A 20465-nucleotide genomic window follows, 5' to 3' on the forward strand; every position below is an offset into this window, starting at 1 on the left:
CTGCCATACTATGAATGGTGTAATAACCTCTTCAGTGTATGGGGGACATTACAGCAGCTAGTCTCCACCCTGCAGCTCAAGGACGACAGAGAGCCAGAGATGGAGCATCCAGAGAGGAAACCTGGTAATAAATACAGAAGCCCTCATAGAACGGCCACAAAGATTTTGAGAGGTCTTCTGAGACACGCAAGCCCCGCCCATCTCCATCCACAATCCCAGCCTGTCTGTGACGTCATGACGTAGTACTGGCACGCCTCCCTCAGTAGTCATGGTGAGCGACACTATTGGCCCCGCACTCTCTGTATACGTGATTACGTCACACAGGGCTGTCCCCGGCTCGCTGTAGTCCGGGATCAGGATGGCTGCTCGGTGCGTGCCGTGGCTGCTGCTGGTGAGCGGGGTGCTGGCCTCTATGCTGAGCGCGGCCTGGGCGGATGGCGACGGTGTCCCGAGCAGGAAGCTGCGCATGCAGTACACGGCGGGGCCGCTGCTCAAGTTCCAGATATGGTGAGTGAGAGCCCACCGGGTGTTTGCACAGCGCCGGGTCCTAGCGCCGTTCCGTATGTCCGCGGCGGGGTCACCTTGTGTCAGGGGGGCTCCAGGGCTGACCCCGGTGTTGAAGGGGGAAGGGAGTGCTGAGTAATGGCTGCACCTAGCGACGGGGCGGCCTCAGGGGAGCCGGGCATGTGCAGTATGGAGGCCGCTGCTTGTGCAACACTGTGCAATGGCTGCGTTGTGACAGAGGGGACTGGCTGCAGCCCCAGTCACTGCAGGCCTGTGCTGAGGGTGATGCAGGCTGATGGAATAACAAGTCCGCCTGGTTACATAGTATACAATGGTGATGTAGAGGGGCTCCATGTGGGGGGCTCCAGAGGGAGGCGCTGCTGTCATGGCCCCGCCGCTGCACTGATCTCACAAGTAATGTCACATCCGTGTCGGATCCTCCGCCGCAAAATCCTGCATGCTATTCGTCGGGGAAATGCCAGAAAGCGGGCCTGAAGCTGTACCAGCCCAGCGAATGGGGGTTATGGCGTGCCGCCCCTGCCCGGCGTGTCCAGATCCGGAGCGTCGGCGCCTATGACGGCTTGATCTAAGGAAATAATAGATGGCGGGGTGAGGTCTAAAGTGTTTTTTCTTTTTCTCCCAGTGTTGGCGGCCAGACTTATTTTTTTTGTTGACCGCCTCCCACTTAAAGAGAACCTGTCAACAAGTTTTTACCATAGAACCAAGCTCTGTGTGTAATAGCGCTGGCTATAAGATTTCCGTATCGCTGTGTAATATGCCGCGCCCGCCGCCTCCACAACCACCGTACAGTTTTCCTCCCTCGCACAGACGCGCCGGCATGTTTAATTTCTTCTTAGATGAGATCTCATGCGTGCGTTCTCCTGTACTCGCTGTGACTTCCAGAGCCGCGTGCGTCTTCACGACTGTTACCCGCAGTGTCACCTGATCTCATACGCCGTTCGCTGTTTAATGCCGAGGACCGTCACGCGGGCGGTGTTTTTTGCAGCGTATGCCGTGTGTGATGCACAGCAACAAGCTTTACATCACTTTAATTGTGCTTCGCGCACAGCGTGTGATGTGCGCACACTAAAAGGATCCCGGCATGCACTATCCTGGCGTACGAACACGCCAAGATGGTATATGAGGATCGTCAGCTAGTAAGCAGTGCATTGCGATCTGCTGCCTGCTCTTGCTTGGAAAAAACTCCCTTTACGAGAGCCCTAGGGCTGCCCCTGCTGTCACCGGGATGACGCTTACGTTGCGGGGATCCAGGCAGCAGATAAGGGGGAAGCATTAGGCGGCGGGCAGTGTCTGAGATGAGGGGACGCTGCAAGCAGTGGTTGTCACAGCAAGTAAAGCATGGCGCTAGTATGCAGTGGGGGAGCCTTTGCCATAACGTAGGTGATTAATATGCCTGTCCATCAAGAATGAAGGGCGTGCCAGTGCAGGAGAATTCGGGTTCTTCTCATCTCATTTTAGTAAACCCCGGAAAAAGGACACAGCTAGTAGTGATGTGGAGCTCGTTATCAGCATTATTATAGCTTGGCTTGTATAGTAAAAACTTGATGCCTCCATGTCTGCCTGTATCACATCTTGTATCCAAGCTAGAGGTGGTACAACAGGGTACTAGAGCCTCCATGCCCGCCTGTATCACAACTTGTATCCAACCTAGAGGTGGTACAACAGGGTACTAGAGCCTCCATGCCCACCATTTTTCTAGTGGACATGAGGCCTAAGGGCTCCTTCACACTGGTGAGGGCGACTTTGGGACGTGAATCACGGCCAGATATTGCCCTCACCATCATGTGGAAACAGCCGTGCATTACTGCGGGGATGAAGGAATCCCCCTCTGCAGAAGAGGATTGCGGAGTTCTCCCATTGTGTTCAATGGGGTCGGCGCTGCTGCCACCGACCCTTTTAAAAACCAATGAGTGAAACAAACGCGGTGCCATGCAGGAAAACATCACTAATGTGAATGAACCCATTCAGAAGACTGGGGTTTATATCTGTGCGAGATTTGTGTGTCTCACAGTGCACAAATCTCGCACTATTTCCGCGCCAGTGTGAAGACCCTCTTAAGGCAGCCTTCACACCTGCGGCTGGGGTGCCGTTTTCCTGCTCCATTCAGGTAGCAGGGATGGGGGGAATCCCCTGGCTGACCGGGGTCCGTTTTATGACGAGACCGAACAGCGCTGAACGGACCTCATGGACTATAATGGGGTCCGTTTGGTTTCCGCTCAGCTGCCTGGGATTTCTTTTGGTATTTTGTGCTGGGACTGTGATGGAAACTGAACGGAGGTCCCAGCGCAAATGTGAAGGCAGCCTTAGTATATGTGTTATGATCATCTCTTCTTTTTAGCTTTATTAACAAATGTAATAACAGGTAGCCCCATTCCATCCAGTTTCCATTTCTTTGGATGCAAAAAAAAGTCCTGCAATTGACTTAAGACAGTGGTCCCAGCGATGCCGGCTCCTGCGCCTTTCATAAGGAGTGAATGGAGGCAGAGAGGGCCAGAGAGTGTTCCAGCTCGCCTGCGCCCAATCACCGTAGACAGGCAGTCGTCCATAGATGAATGCGGGCCGGTGGTCTCCTGATTTACGTCCATAGATGAATGCGGGCCGGTGGTCTCCTGATTTACGTCCATAGATGAATGCGGGCCGGTGGTCTCCTGATTTACGTCCATAGATGAATGCGGGCCGGTGGTCTCCTGATTTACGTCCATAGATGAATGCGGGCCGGTGGTCTCCTGATTTACGTCCATAGATGAATGCGGGCCGGTGGTCTCCTGATTTCTTATTTTTTGTGCCTGCACAATCTGAACAATTTACAACTTATGGCTCGCTGTTCAGATTTGTGTCGGCATTTACACTGAAGAATCATTCAGATTCCTGACATCCAGCGAAAATCTGAATGATCATTCATTGTAAAGGAGCCTTAATATCTGCAATTGGGGAGATAGTTGGCTGACCTCGACACAGTGCTAAAATGTTCTGAGCGGTCTTTAGACTCCTTTCATTCAGAATATGTTGTCTGAGATGAGATATACGTGGTCTCATACACATCAGACACCTCAGAAGCCGTGCCTCCAGAGGAGAATACCGAGGCTCCATAGAGCTCCTTAATGTGTCCATACCCGTGCCATATGTTGCCTGATTTTGGTGAGACTGGCCAAATATCTGGCATCTATGAGGGTGTCTCACCTGACCACAGTTATGAAGGGGAAGAGGGATTGGGCATATTGGATTTCAGTATGCCTGATACTGTTCTCCAGGGGCAGATGAGCCGCTGTCTATGGTGTATGGGCAGATTTGGCAGGCTACGAGCAGCATATTTTCGGTAATCTGGCATGAGTCCACCTTGGAATCGTATCTGAGCGCAATTTTTTAACTTGTGTAACCAGTTTTCAGTGTTTGCTATGGAAATGATCTGCTGAAGCTTTCTACCTGTCTGTTTGGGTGCGTGCGGTGTAATATAAGGATGGTCTTGCTAATGGCTCCTCTGCAGTGCCGTTAGATGGGATGGTAGTTTGCAGGGCTGAAAAAACTTTTATAAATACACAACTAAAAAGACAAAGTGTGACGTGTTTATCACGGAGTGCACCTCAACTCGGACACCAATCTGTTATCAACTGATTATAATCAACACCTTCACAATTATCAGATGTATAAAGCAGCTGTAGTCGCGGGGATTTAGTAGTCAAACACTGGGGTTTTTTTTGTTTTTTTTTTTGAATCTTTAAAAAAAACAAAAAAACTTTGTTTTTCTTATGACCTTATGCCCATGATGGCACCCATGAGAGACCCCCTCCCATATACAGGAAACAGGAACCTCCCAGATCTCTATAAAAGTGGGAACACCCTTCATTTCCTCAGTTCTTGTTTCCTGTCCGTGGAACAGGTTGGAAAATGCTGCAGTAGCTGTTTGGCCACCTCAGCTCCTCCAAGGCTCTCTCCAGGTCTCTAAGGGCTCATGTCCACAGCGGGTTTGAATTCCGGGATTCATGTGGGGCACACGTGCGGATGATCTGGAGTTCAGGCCTCCCATAGACAATCTTCGGCGCCCGCAGCTTAATTATAGCATCCAATAATAAAACAAATTGCTGTGTCTTCCTGTGGATCCCGCAGGGACAGCTTCCGATCGATGGACACACACGGAACTGTCACTCTGGGTGTGCTGTAGGAAAGCAGGAGATTTAGAAAAAAACAAATCCCCACTGCACGTGTGCAGGGGGGGGAGGGGGGGATGCTGGCCGGCGGGCTTGCCCACATGCACGGACGAGACTACAGACAACCCACATGCAACCGGACTGGTACTTAATGCCCTCCTGTCCCAGGCAGGGTGGGATTCCGCCACGGGGCTCCCGCCCGTGTACATGAGGTCTTAAGGTGTCAGAAGTGGCATTACCTGATCAGCAGCGCTGCGCTCACTAGATGCCCCTGGGTGAAAGGCTGCAATGATGGCATGAAAAATTCAGAAATATGGGGAGTGCTGGGTCTCTCGAAGTCAGATGTGTCAACTCTGTTTTAGATGCTGAAATTTCGCAGAATTTTCTGCTGTGTAAATTGCCCAGCACTTCCGCCCTGCGTGAACCTACCCTAAAGAATACCTTTGACTGAGGTAGGACTGCTCTGATGATGGCATATGAGCAAGATGAGAAGAACATTATGTTCAGCTTTGGGTATACAGAGGTTGGGTAATGCCAGGTGAATGTTACCTCCCATGGAAGGTTTAGTATAAGAACTCCTCTGAAGCCACATCATAATGTGAAGGAGTAGTTGTAAGGTGCCTTTACCCTTGACTTTTTTTTTTGCTATCATTAGGATTGGTTTTTGTTACTCCCGTTGTGAGCTCTTACATGATGAGGTATCTACATGAATCTGCCTAATTTTCCTGTTTAGGGGTGTAACTCCAACCTCTGCTTGGCTTGTCTTTGGGTCGTATCATTCCATGTGCCATGTCTTGGTGTAATATTACATTATTTTCCTTTCTTGGAATTGCCCTTCCCTCTTATCTGGATGGCAGTGATGGAGAAAAGACTACAACACGGGCCAGTTGGGTGCTGGGGCTACCCAGCTGGCATATATTTGGGATAGTGCCTATACACCTGTGTGGCATGGTTTCTATGTCAGGAGTAGAAAATACCAGTATTTCCATTTATCAAATCTGCAAGGGCCAATGCCCACTGACGAATTTCTGTCGCGTTTCACGCGGCAGAAATCCGTGGTATTATCCTGCGGCTATTAGGTTCTATTGAACCTAATAGCTCAATGTTCATGCTGCGGAATTCCGCAGCGTGAAAAAAAAATTGCGGCATGCTCTAATTGCCATGGAAAAACTCACGTCCGGCTTCCATTGTAGTCAATGGAAGCTGTCCGTCACCTGATACTTCCGCTGTGCCCACAGTGGAAGTATCGCGTGATTACGCCTCGACGCTGGCCGCGCCATTGCCCACTGCCAGCGAGTTATGCGCTGTACTGCACATGCGTGCTGGATTGCGAGACTCACGCGGCGGATACGAGAGGTGAGTATTGGGTCTTTGGGGGGCGCCGTGTCGCTGCGATATTCCACTGGCAGAGTCCGCCACGGCTGTGGGCATGAGGCCTAAGACTGCTTCTTGGAGATCTGCTAGTACTCTACTGGTGGGTCCTCCGATCCAAGAGGCTATTAGCCATCAGTAGTGTAGTAATTAAGGCTAGCAACCACCCTAATTAATTATCTAGTTTAAGCTTTCATAGGACTAGTTGCCGGTCACTGTACCCGTGAATGAGAATAGCTGATCGATCCTGTTAAAGATAAATTGTATATTTGTTTGTCTAAACTGACCACCTGAGTAAACTGTGATGTCGGTCGAGTGAACGATAATCGTTTCGTGTAAAAGCACCTCAAGTAACCCTGGTGTTTCCCTGTAGTTGGGATACTTGTTTTAAAGGGACATACACGCAAAGATGTTTGCAATATGACAGTTTATTCCCAAGAAAAATTGTTACTAGAAATAACCTGCATTTACCTGAACTTTTTTTTTTTTGTTTCCTCCTTCCCACAGTATCTCCTGAGGTTATCGGCGGGTGTTTGAGGAGTACATGCGGGTAATAAGCCAGCGGTACCCAGACATCCGCATCGAGGGGGAGAATTATCTTCCCCACCCTTTTTATAGGTAAGTTGTGTGCGGTATTTGTTGTTCTACTCTCTCAGCTTTCTTTATCTTTATATAATGAAATGAACTCTGTATGCTCCTGTCCTTTAACCCCTTCAGTGGCAGGTTTATTATTACCATGTCAGCGCAGCAAGCCCCAGAGATTTTCCTAAGGTAATTCGAAGTGGCAAACGTGTACAGTGGCACAATAACTGTGTGTTCCGGCCAGCATTTCAGCACTAGAGCTGTCCACGGAAATCTTCCGGGGTTTAACTGCATGGTCAGTGCAGCAAGCCCTGGAGATTTTCCGGACGCGCCACTAAAGGGGTTAATGGGGACTGAATAACGTGAAATAATGAAACATTCCTATGACCACCGCTAAGGGTGCTGCTCTGACTTTCCAAAGGCCCTCCGAGAAATGAAAGATAGAGTTGAATTGCTAAGGGCAACTGCAACATTTATTTATTTATTTTTTACTAATTTGAGCCATCTTCCCGAATGTGCTTGTTGGCTGACGAATCAAACCATAGCATTATTATTGACCTATACCATACCTTTGTGTAGGCAAATGTTTTTTTCCCATAATTGCCACTGCAGTGCGTTGTGTTGTACCAAGTTATTCAGCTATTATATCATTCAATGAAAAGTCACATAAGAGCCACATTAAAGTGGTTGTATGAGATCGAGTGTGCGCTTTTTTTGCCCCAGAAAAAGAACACCATTTGACCATAACTAGTATCTCATATTGCAACTCATCCACGTTCAAGAGAATAGTGTTGAGTTGCAGTACCTGACACAGCCTGTAGACAAGAGTGGCACTATTTCCCAAGCTCGAAATTGATATATGTCAGTACCTACAGGCTATGACTACTTTTCCTCAGGTTTGCTCTTTGGCTGTATTAGGACAGAGCTGTTATCTGTGACTATATACTAGTTTAGCCACACTGTGTCTAATCTGTAGTAGTCTGTGACACAGCCCATATCTGCCTTTACTGCAGCCTAAACCAATGATGAGACAGGGTGTGTGCCAGACTACTTCAGATTACACAGTAGATAAACTGTAGTCCAAAATCACAGCTGTGCCCTAATAAAGCTCAGCTAAAAAGCAGCCAAGGAGCAAACACTGAGGAAAAATAAATGGCAGGTAATCATCCCCTGTAGGTACTGACTTAAAGGGGTTCTGCACACAAAAAACTATTGATGACTAGAGATGAGCGAGCGTACTCGGAAAAGCACTACTCGCTCGAGTAATTTGCTTTATCAGAGTATCGCTGTGCTCGTCCCTGAAGATTCGGGTGCCGCTGCGGCTGACAGGTGAGTCGCAGGGGAGAGCGGGCGGGAGAGAGGGAGAGAAAGATCTCCCCTCCGTTCCTCCCCGCTCTCCCCTGCAGCTCCCCGCTCCGTGCCGGCACCCGAATCTTCAGGGACGAGCACAGCTAAACTCTGATAAAGCAAATTACTCGAGCGAGTAGTGCTTTTCCAAGTACGCTCGCTCATCTCTATTGATGACCTATCCTCAGAGTTGTTCAGCTAGGGTCTGCTGCCTGACATTCGGCCAATCAACTTGCAGGTGTCTGCTGTCACACCAAGGAGTCAGAAGAAACCGCTGCTTCAACCCCTGTGTAGCGGTTAATGCTTGTAACTGCAGGCGCAGCTCTCGCTGAAATCAGTGGGAACTGCGCCTGCAGTTACAAGCACCGTCTGCTACATGGGTCGGAGTAGTGGCCTCCTCTCTGACCCTGTGTATTGCAGTGCTGACCGGTCAACCAGCACTGGATACTCCGGCCGATCAACCCATTGATAACCTATTCTGAAGATCGGTCAGTAATTGCATTTTGCATGAGAAATCCCCTTTAAATCAATTTTGAGCTGGAGGGTTGGTTTAATTTATTTTTTTTTTTTCTCATTTTAAGTTTACTACTACTTCTACTTTTAAAGAAGTCGTACTGGAGAAGAAAATACACTTTTTCTTCCAGAAACAGCTGCACAGCTGTCAGTGGGTTGTCTGGTATCGCAGCTGAGCTTCAGTACCGCATAAAGCCTGTGGACAGTGTGCTGCTGTTTCTGGAAGAAATGGTTCTTCTAGTTCTGTATTGTTTCCTAATAACTTCCACTGAAAGGTTTTTGTTGCCACCATCCGGGTATTGATCTGTATGCAGCTTCTACTGACCTTATGAGCTGAATACGCAGTCGGCAGATGCGTAACTTCACGTATGCTGCTGACGTCCTAGGAGCTAATGTACTCCTTTGTACAGAAAGTCAACAGGACTATTAATCATACTACTAGGGTTATAGGAAGTATTGTAGTGCGTATAATAGATGAAATGTAATGGTTTGTCTTCCCTTTAGACACATTGCATCGTTCCTGTCAGTCTTCAAGCTAGTATTAATAGGATTAATAATCGTTGGAAAGGATCCCTTTGCAGTTTTTGGCATGCAAGCGCCTGGTGTCTGGCAGTGGGGACAAGAAAATAAGGTTGGTGACCATGTACGAGTGACAGTAGGTCATGTACAGACAATCGGGCAATGATACCCGTTGGAGACACTTGGTATATCTTTATGCTTTTCATGCCTGGGGAAGGGGTTATGGATTTCTCGGTGCACACATACGTTGTTACTTGTTATATAATGATACCTGTTGCTGGCGGTTGCATCATCTTGTTCTCTGCGTCCAAGGAACAAAGTGTCTGCTTTGAGACCAAACATTGCATGCTGAGAGCAGGAAGATGAAACAAATAGACACAGTAGTTACTCAGGAAATGTTTGCCAATACTGTAAGACAAGGAAATCTTCTTAAGACATAAAGTGACTGTCTTTAACCCCTTGAGGGCACTGACATTTTTGTGTTTTATCGGTTTTCTCCTCCCCGCTTTAAAGTGGGGCACTCTATTTGGCACTGGGCATTTAAATGCCATTGCACAAATTGACAGCGGCTTTTAAATGGCTAACAGACGAGAATGGAGTTCTCTTCAATTGCATCCGCTATGGCCAGGTGTCAGCCCACACATGCCACTTATGGAGCTGGCTCGGCTCTATTCCGCTCTGTACATGTATGACGGATGTCTCCAATGGGTTAATAAATTCAGAGTAAAGCCTCTTGGTAACAAGGCAGATATGCTTGCATATGATATAAAAGGAGTGAAGGTGGGAGTTTAAGAGGACTAGGGTTTTATACTTGAGCCTTAGGCTGCTTTCACATGGGTGACAAAATCGTGCAATTTTTCTAGCAATGCGACAGTGCTACTAATCGCATGTATGTGAAGCCCAGGCTTTCTTATGGGTTTCTTCACACTAATGTTTTGTAGGCACTGAATGGCTGTGATTGGTTCATCGAGTGCTGCAGTGATTGGCTGAGTCGTGGCACTCAAGAACCAATCGGAGCCAGCACTTCTTGGAGGCGGGGTTTTTGAACCCCCCAAACTAGAGACTTCAAACTAGTGCCAGGGACTTGTGAGAAGTGCGGCGGAGCGGACAGTGGGTGTTAGATGAAGTATTGTGTTTTTGTTTTTCTTTTGTCTTTTTTTTTTTATATGTAGCCAGGCCTTATATTTCATGCCATGTACAACTATGTAGTGACATAAAGGCGCAATATCACGCAGATGCGATATTCTCGCGGGGATATCGTTGTCGCTTGTGTGAAAGGGGCCTTAATCTAAAGTACTTGGGTGTAAAGGGTAAAATGCATCACTTTTTTTTTTTCCCCCAACACCAATTGTTCTAAATTAATTAAGAAATTCCCCCAACAACTTTCAGCTGTGAAATGTTTGTGTTCTCTTAAACATGGATTATGGTAATGTGGTGGTTGACTTAATTTTACAGTTTGTGAATCTTGTGACATTGAGTAGAAATAATCGCAATATCCATTGTTTCTTGCCAGATCTATGCCTGTATGATGGTTTTCTTCCTCAGCAACATGATTGAGAACCAGTGTATGTCTACTGGAGCCTTCGAGATCACTTTGAATGGTAACTATTATACATTGTTCACGAGGCGCAGAATGGAGCGATTTGCATGTAGACCCTCAGCATGTAACTCTGTGAATGCAAAACTTTCCTACATATTGGATCTTGTATAGTCCTTGGGGGCTGGCAGTCACTTTTGCATTACTTTAGTTTCTTTAGCTGTCCTGTAACACAAACTGGATCACGTGGGAGTATTGTGAGGTCATTAACATAGTGATGCCCAGTAAATAGCTAAAGAGGTTTTTCATTAAAAATCTCCTATGGATGTGTAATAAATGCCTAATCGCTGGCGGTCCAACTGCTGGGAGCCTCAGCAATCCCTACACCAGCACACCCAAATATTCCATGTGAATGGAGCTGTGGTGCAAATGTGTGACTACCACTCCATTCACTTCTGTGGAATGGAGGGAGATCGCTGGCGTCATTCCCCACCTGCCCAATAAAAGTACTTCTTTACTGTAGTGCCGGTCTTGTGGCTAGGGAAGAAATGTCTTTAATGGGTAAATCCCCTCTAACGGTGTGTTTGGTGCTGTAGGTATAGTGTTACCTCTGCTGGTTAACCTTTGCACGGAGAAGTTACAGCCCGTCACTGCTTCTACCGTTTAAGTTACGAATAATTAACTAGTTAACCCTTTGTACTCAGGTCCACAAAGCGATCATAAAACTTAATAACTGATGCTGTTGAATCAAACCGTAATACATGCGTCACTGGAAAATATACGGTTTTCAGTGTATATTATGTATATTGTCTCTGGCATGTTTCCAGTTCTGAACACACCAGCAGTGTAAGGTAGTTGGATAAATCCCTAATGTAGAGCTATTGGTAAGCGTGTCTTAATTTAGCAATGAATGCATAGATAAATGAGGTAAATGTAGATTTCGAGGTTTCCCATCAGCCTCCTCATCTCTGAACTCTTCTGACTGGCACTTTCAAATTTTGATGTTGCAGCAATTTAAATACCTCCCCATTGGTCCACCAAAGGAGAAATTGTCTAAAATGATCTCTGGGTGGGATGGTGACAAGAGCTATTGCAGCACCTTTCAGGACTTGCTTTAACAGGGATGCATATAGGTCTCCCACCATAGAGTTGGCTCGCTCCACAGTTTCTGGGTCCTCCCGTAAGCCACACAACTTGTGTTCTACTACCACTTTTTGTAACATGACGGTGTGAGATACAGCCGCAGTTCAATTTGGACCATTTTCTGATGACTGTTCTCACATTTTTGTACTGTTTGGGCATTTTTGGTGGTCTTTCCCTGCATTTGTTAGCATTAGACCACTTGGAAAGTTTCTTCTGCCTTGTGTCACTATAGAAGCCCAGGTCACGGCAGGGATTGATTGACGATTCGTCAACCAGAGCATTCACCCTCACAGACAACTGTGAGCGGCGGGTGATTCAGAAAAGTTAGGTCTTTAGTTGTAATGTATAGCGAGCCCCAGCTACCCTTCCTCTTTCATCTTTCCCCCTATAGATTGTCTGAGTAATCCTTCACATCTTCTTAGTAAAACAATGTTGTTTTCTCTTGTCATTAAAAATTGCTGTATGTTTTCCAGATGTACCTGTGTGGTCAAAGCTAGAATCTGGTCATCTCCCATCAATGCAGCAGCTTGTCCAAATTATTGATAATGAAATGAAGTTAAATGTTCACATGGATGCGATTCCCAACCACCACCGTTCATAGCCACATCTTCCAGCACCAGATTAATCTTGTAAGTGTATGGATGCTTGTAGCCATCAGCAGAAGGTCTTATGCGGCAATAGTATGCCTGGTGTAAATGTAAAATACGATGAAACTAGAGGAGAATGTGTGAACTGCATCCGAATCTGCCATATTAATGATTACTCCTCCTGTTGTATAAATTCAAGGGGATTTCCAGGACTGAACTATTGATGAGCTATCCCCTGCATAGGTCACCTGTAGTTGATCGGCAATGGTCTGCTGCTCAGGACCCCTGGGGATCAGCTGTCATCCAGCCTGCGCACCGTATGGACAATGCGTCCACACTGCAGCGGCCCGGGGTTGGTAATGCAGGCACAGCTCCAATTGAATACCAGAGGATAGGTCATGGATAGTCCAGTCCCGGAAAATCCCTTTAAAGTTTTAGAGCATGGCACTAGAGAACAACATTTACGACTTACCTGTTAGTGTGTTGTAAGAAAACAGTAAAGAGAAGTATTAACAGGGGAAAAGGCAAATGCCTGCTCCATTACAGTAGATGTGGTATTAATGATAAAGCTGCTGAGGCTTTAGGCCAAAATTACAATTTCTACATTAACCAACACCTTAAATTTCAGCGTAGGGCAGTTTCACATGATCTGAAATTATGTGACCTTAACAGGGGTGACTTTCTCTATAGGTCGGCTAGACATTTCTGTGGATGCTAAATGATGCTTGAGCCTCTTGTCTAAAATAATGATCAGTTTGGGGAAGTTCACCTTGCAGCTGCTAAGACCCCAGCTGATGGCTAGAATGAGGGGGCTACAGCGCTCTGCCCCCTCTGCTATCTACGCTGTTTTTCGGCTGCTTTTGGCAACTGAAAACGGCTCGCATAGGTGTATAGAAAGCACTTTGTATGTATGTGCATAATATTGTGCAAAAGTTTTAGGCAGGTAGGGGAAAATGGCGAAATTGGACTGATTTCAAAAATAGATAGGTGAAAAGTTTTAGTTTTTTTTTCCCCTCGTCATCCTGACAGCATACACCTAAAGCCTCTATGCTGTCAGGATGACCTCAAGAAAGGGAATTAACAGGTAAACCTAATTCCTGTCTTTTTTTTTTCCAATTCACAAACTGAAGTGAATTAGCAAAAAATCTAAATCAAATCCTCATTTGGTGTGACCTCCCTTTGCTTTCAGAACAGTATTCTCTGTACATTTGCACACTGTTTTAGAAGAAACCCTGAAAGCCTTTTTATAGGCCAAAGGTGGGACCACTTTTAGGGTCTCAGGTGGTAAGACTGTTCATCTAATCGCCACAACTGTAATCATTTGGATATCTGCCTGAGATGTAACCACAAGTTTTGTAACAAAAAGACAACTCCTTAGGGGCTTCATTTTTTTTTTCTTGAGGAGTGTATATAATACTATATGGCAGTGTTGTCCAAAAAAATAATTCCACTCATGTAGCAGTACCCATATCCGAGGCATGGCAATTCATCAGTGTCTTATTATATGATACTAGCAGTGTACTAAATCATACTACCTTGTTCAAGCTGTGCTCCTCTCACACGTAGATGATGTCTTCCTGCCTCTTTCTTTGCAGTTGAGACTTGGTTGCTATCTTCTTTCCTCTACCAGGGAATGATATGTAAGCTCTGGGTCAGTGACACAGCTTTAGCTGGATGGTCCCATAATCCTAAATTGTGGGGTTGGAGGCTAATAAGCCTATAGTAGTAGGAAATAAATAAAGCACATTCATTAAATCGGTATTCATTAGTGATATCTTCTAATGAACTTTTGTTTTTATACTTTCCAGGCATGAGGTGGACTTTTGTGAAGGCATCAGCGGGGCTGGTGTTTATGAAGGCCTGCTCTGAAGACAGTTCCTGTTAGTGCAGGCTGGATGTCTCTGCCATCTCGTTGTACCTTTTAAAGTTCTACATGCAAAGTTTTCCTGAGTGCTGCCATCTTGTGGAGTTTTACAGACACAGTGCAATGAATTCTGTGTAGATTCAACCCGGTTTTACTTTAAAAGGGTTGTCCAGTTGTAAACTATTGATGGTCTATGCTCAGAATAGGTTATCAATAGTAGATTGGCAGGGGTCTGCCGCCTGGGACTCCTGCTAATGAGCAGTTTGCAAGGTCAGTGCACTTACAAGCAAAATTCCCATTAACTTTCTGCATAATACCAAAACTGGTCAATGCAGTGGAAAAAGAGCCGTTTGGGTCCTGCAGAAGTCAACTCTGTGCATAAGTGCAATAATTTGGCAAACCGCTCCTTGGGAGGAAGTCTGCTGCCTTTGACTTCCACTAATCTACTAATAAAGGGGTTGTCCAGGGTTAGAAAAACATGGCTGCTTTCTTGCAGACACAGTGCCACCCTTGTCCATAGGGTTGTGTGTGGTATTACAGATTAGCTGCATTGAAGTGAATGGGAGCTGAGTTGTCATACCAAACACAACCCTGTGGACAAGGGTGGTGCTCTGTTTGGAAGAAAGCAGCCATATTTATCTAATCCTGGACAACCCCTTTAATGGCCTATCTTGTGCCTAGTCTATCATTAGTTTATAACTAGGTAACTCCTTTAAAGCCATTCTTTCATTGTTCCATACGTCACATAATGCTGGCATTAAACCTTGTTTTATATTCATCCTTTACAGTGTTGGAATAGGTTATCTAATTTACTTTCCTCCTGAAAATTTCTGTCTTTGATATCTAATTTTTATAAGAATCTGTTCTTTTTATAGTTTCAAGTGATGCTCTAACGAAAAGGACTCCAACAACCCGAAACTGTTAGCGTTGTTTAGTTCTGTCGATGTTCTGTATAATAAGATTATATTGCAGATCACTAAGTTATTCTAAATTATAAACAAATTTTTTTGCCATTGAAGATATATCAGCGACTGTTTAAGATGGAGCTATTCTGTTGTATTCGACTTAATGTAGAGTTTTTAAACTGAGCCTTTATACTAGTCCTCTTTACAGAAGATGCAAATTAAGTTAAATAAACCTACCATTACAGTAAAACATCAGAACGTGTGTGGACTCCATTTGTATTATACATGTACACAGAAATCATGGGGCCCCATAGCAAGAACTAGAATGGGCCCGCAAAAATATACTGTGCTAATGTAGTGGTCTGGAGTGGCACTACGTATTTCATAGTCTTTTTTTTATGCATTTATGATATAGGATTTTGGTTGGAGAATAAACAGTTAATCACAATCTGCCTGGCAACCATTCCATTTCACTATTGGCTGTCCGTCACCCAGCTCCCCACTGGCTGGTAGACAGTTGGGTGATTGTGAGAGGAAGCCTGTGATTGGTGGAAAACTCTGCATGGGATGATATTTGAAAGCCAGGAAAAATCAGTTAGTGAGGAGTGAAAGAGGAAAGAGCGAGCATCAAGAAGGAGGAGGAGGAGGAGGAAACAGTGCTGTGAGAAGGAAAGGTGTAGGGTAATACAAAAGAACTTTATAATAGAAAGGCAGTATAAAAAAGAATTGTACTAAGAAAAAGATATTCAAAAAGTATTATATATTCAGAAGGATAGAGACAGTAGATTATAGAGGAGAAAGAGAGAAAGAGTTAATAGAGGAGAAAGTTATTGAATTTATGAAAGAAGAAAATCTCCAGTCATCAAACTTAATAAAGGACACCGACTACATGCCAACTGCCTGAAGAAAAGTGAGTTTTTTGTTTCACTCATTACCCTGATTCCTGGAGTTTCCTTCACACCAAAATAACTTAGCAGTGGCCTCAGGCCCGCCTGGTGTCACAATAGTTACCCTCATTACCTACTCGACAGAGTGGCAATTAAAGTCGTACACCAAATATTCCGTCGGCTGCCACCGTTTTGGGGAATAGCAGAGCAACTGCCACTGCCATCACCACAACCCCCCATTTTCCCCTAATACTAGCTGATCAGCCTTCATTTGACAATTTTTGTTAATACGTGGTTCCCAAAGAATATACACTTTATTCAATGACGCGAGAGAGAAAGCGTAACTAGATGTGCCATTTGGGAGTTTCGGAAAGCTTGCTGACAACACCTATGGGGTTAGATGATTGTATCGTTGTTACCCAGCTTTCCCAGAATCCTGACTCTACCAGTAATGAGGGCATGATCTGATAATCCTATCATGCTCTGCTTGGTAGATTCTGGGAAAGCTGGCTGCTTACCAATATGATCACCAGATCTCATAGGGTTGGTCATTTAGCTTTTATAGACTTCTGAATAGGATGTCATTTGATATGCCATTCAGAAGTCTGGGAAAGCTGGGTGACCACCGCTATGGGGTCTTGTGATCCTACTGGTTATCACCCAGTTTTCCCACTTGTTAGTATAGTGCAGTGGTGGCAAACCTATGGCACACATGCTAAAGGGGGCACACCGAGCGCCTCTCTGTGGGTACGCATGCTGTTCGTTACTAGAAAGCTGGGGGAGGGGGCCTGGGCTGTTCCCCTCCCCCACTTCATGCGCACATGAAGACATTTCTCACATCACCCGTTCCTCACCCCAACGCCAGCTCTTCCTTCTTCCAGTCTTGGGGTAAAGTGGCTGACGTGAGGGGGCAGCGTGGATGGCAGCCTGTAGCAAAGGTGATTCCGGTGGTGGGGTTGGAGGGGAGCGTAGCTCACAACGTGGCATAGCTGGAGGGAAACAGCGCTTGGGCCACATGGAAACATAAAACATGTAATTGTTGAGAAATGATTGAAAAATCACCCAAATGTGATGAATATTTAAGATGCCTCAGTTATCAGAACCCAAAGACCAGGCCTGGTCACCCATAGCAACCAATCAGAACTCAGCTTATATTTCTAAAGCTGCTGTGGAAAATGCAAGCTGCTCTGTGATTGGTCGCTATGGGTGATGGACTGCATATCTTAGAAAGTGATTTCAGTGCCGAAGGTTGTGCCATATTCACCCCTCCAAAAGAAAGCTTTCTTTCTTTGTCTGCGATTCCATACGTTTACCATGGTAGCACAGTTCATGGGATGGGCTGCACCTTCCTAAAAACAAAAAAACACTTCTCCATCCTATCCATGTGACCATGTTTCAGGTTCCTCATTTCAGACTTTTTCACAGTGGGGTTGCTCCCCTTCATCTTTTTCTACATAGTAAATCGCAACATGAAGGACAGAACAAGCATGCTTGTGTTATGCCTATGCTTTTCACATAGAAATGTACAACCCTGAACGACTAGTGCATGAGAACTGCGCAATTCTCAAGAGTCATGCAGGTGGTGATGACGTCATCAGCTCGTTCACTCGGGTACATGAGAATTGTAACCTTCTCGGCCTGTGTAAAAGGGCCATTAATCTGACGTCTTGTCTTGAGGAAGGAAGTTTGGAAGTCTTAGGATTAGTGATGAGCGAACATACTCCCTAAGGGCAATTGCTCGAGCGAGCATTGCCCTTAGCGAGTACCTGGCCGCTCGAGAGAAAAGGTTTGGGTGCCGGCAGGGAGCTGTGGGGGAGAGCTGGGAGTCTTCCCCCCCCCCCCCCCAGCTGACTGCCGCTACTCACTGCTCCCCCACGCCGGCACCTGAACCTTGTCTCTCGAGCGGGCAGGTACTCTAAGGGCAATTGCCCTTAGCGAGTATGCTCTCTCATCTCTACTTAGGATCCTTTTTACAAGTGACAACTGTCTCAGTGATAATCGTTCAGTGACTGGAGGTGGAGAGGGCCAGGGATCACTCTGACCGCTCATCTCCATTCACAGTAATCAGACATATGTTCCTAGATGAGTGAATGACTGTTTACACAGGCCAAATGTCATTTTGATTTGTATGCCTGCCTAAACTGAGTGTCAAAGAATTATTGGTCGTGTTCAGTTGCTAGCAGTAATTACACTGTGGGAGATATCCTATATGTTCACCATTTTGTATATATTTTCTGTTATCAACTGTGAATATAATGTATTTTCTATAATGGTCTGAACTTCTGGGAGAAGGGAACATCACCTCCCCCCCCACCTCCACAGCTAGTGCCGTGTGCTCAAGAACTGGAAAAACCGGTTCTAACTGGCAGAAAGCACATGGCTTAGGAATGTCTCTGTCCTTGGCAAACAGAGAGGAGATACAGGATGTTTCTCTCATGAAGCTAAATTCAAGAATGAACTGAGCGTGCTCACTGAAGTTCCTCCCAGATGGATGACATCACAAGCTACCTCACAAATACCTCCCTCTGAGAATAACCAATCGGCTCCCTAAATACTGTAACTGTAAATTACTTCATTTCCTGTGTTAAGATTATTTAAGTTTACGCGCGCTGAATAAAGACAGAGTTTGCTTTTTGGGGCACATGATGTAGCCGTGTGTTTCTTTGAAAGGCTCTCCAGGCCTGTACATATTATCTTAATTTGGAAACGCACAGTATATCTAAGATAGCGAATTTTGCGCTAACAAATTTGGAGGCACTGCTGAGATAATGAAGATACAGAGATATGAAGATATTTCATCGTTATCCGGACACAAGGGGACTTCGAAGCAGAGACGGACAGATAATGAACTCAAACAAGGTAATAAGCTATTCTTGTACCTGTCCCATCTCTCCCTCTCTGCTATGATCCGCCCCAGGCCGGGTGAGTTGAAATATGATAAGTCTGTATCAAAAGAACTATGAAATAGATATACTGTGTTGTTTTTATGTTGTCTGTGAAGTAATGTCCTGAGTGTAAGAAGGTGTGAGCTATGGGGGGTTATATTGTCTCTGTAGTAGTGAATGGTGTGAACAGACTGCAGGTTAATAAGGAACAAAGAAAGTAGAATAACTTGTTAAAAGAAAGCAAAAAGGAAAGTTGATATAAGCAATTTTAGCTGAAGGTTATAGTAGTGAGTAAAGTTGCTGAGAGTGTCCATGCGGTGAGTTTCCATTGTTCAACATGTGGCTGAAGAGGTCTCCCTTTGTTATGTGGGGGGAGGGGTGCACATGGAGTGCTTGCATCTGCCATGTCTGCATACCTCAACTCAAGGGAATTTGGGCTTGGAGTAAAGATGTAGGCTAGCCAGAGATTCTGCTCCGATTATGGCAGGCCAAGCAGGCTGTTGAGGTTCCACAATGTGGTGCCAAAAGTACAGATCTGCGCCATGAGGTGCGGGAGTAGAGAATCTCAATTAATTATTTTTTCCAATTACGACAAGATGGGCAGGGGTGAAATTGTAAGTGCTTATTAGTGGTAAGCCAGACCTGTGTCGTGAGTTGTGGGAAAAAAATATGACTCGCAAGCAAATTCAGTGAGATGATGTTTGTAAACATAACTGGACACACAAAAATGGGAAAGGAAAAAGCAAGTCAATGAGTTAAGGAAAAGTAGAAGGTTTAACAATGAACGGTGATAATGGTTGCTATCTGGAGTGGTGAATATAAGTATGTGGGTGGAAATGGGCATAAGTTGTGTTGTGTTTGTCATTGAATAGCCTATTCTGAACAAAATATGTAAAAACCGCGGTACATAAGAGTTTTCTTATATATATACTTTGTTCAATATGGGAAGTTCTATGAACAGTAAATACAATCCCAGTTTCTATTTCACATGAGATACTTATCAGTCTATATATATGAGTGAATTAAAACCCCAGTGAGTGTGAATTTGTGGGTATAAATGAAGGGCCCGTATGAGAGTTAGATTGTGTTATATGGTGTGTACTGTCCGTAACCAGGAATGAAATGAGGCAAGAAAGACCAAACGCTGAGCCAGGCCACAGGGGGTGGAGCTAGGTGATGTAAGGAGATGGGAGGGAAGAACAATAGGAAGAGGTCCTGCTCCACCCTCCACACAGACCAGCCTAGGAGAGAAGAGTGTCTCCATTTTAAGTGGATGTTGGTATATATGTATATTGTGGTAATGTATAGAGGGAAGGTCACTCTTAGACTCCATGTTAAGTCTCTCACTTGAACAAATGTAGGTGGCCAAAGGAGGGGCATCTAATTTATTTCTGAGGGTAGTTGTGTGAGATAATAGTCCAGGATTGCCACAGTATATATATATATATAGGTTCTTTGAGTATGTGGAGAATTTAAAAATATTGAGTTGTGTTATTTTGAATATCATTGAATTAAGATACTAAAATGAGATAGTTGTGTACTTGAGACATCTGATAAGTACTTTGGTCAAATTAATAACAAAAGTTCTATTTTAGAGTGTATCTCATTTTCAATTAACAACAATATTTTACATGAAAATAGTTACATTTGAAAAA

At 45.2% G+C, this 20465-nt stretch overlaps 1 protein-coding gene across 1 annotated transcript; it reads left to right on the forward strand.

The window, feature by feature from the left end:
- The first annotated feature begins 306 nt into the window (after positions 1–306).
- On the forward strand, positions 307–15296 carry SELENOT (selenoprotein T). The gene is made up of 6 exons (XM_066599706.1): positions 307–507; positions 6549–6659; positions 8988–9114; positions 10516–10603; positions 12156–12311; positions 14078–15296. Exons 1-5 carry the CDS (start codon positions 359–361, stop codon positions 12281–12283), a joined length of 603 nt encoding a protein of 200 aa, XP_066455803.1. The 5' UTR covers positions 307–358; the 3' UTR covers positions 12284–12311; positions 14078–15296.
- The last annotated feature ends 5169 nt before the right edge of the window (positions 15297–20465 follow it).

The sequence above is a fragment of the Eleutherodactylus coqui genome, chromosome 1, assembly GCF_035609145.1.
Source record: "Eleutherodactylus coqui strain aEleCoq1 chromosome 1, aEleCoq1.hap1, whole genome shotgun sequence".
In the NCBI taxonomy this organism is placed as follows: Eukaryota; Metazoa; Chordata; class Amphibia; order Anura; family Eleutherodactylidae; genus Eleutherodactylus; species Eleutherodactylus coqui.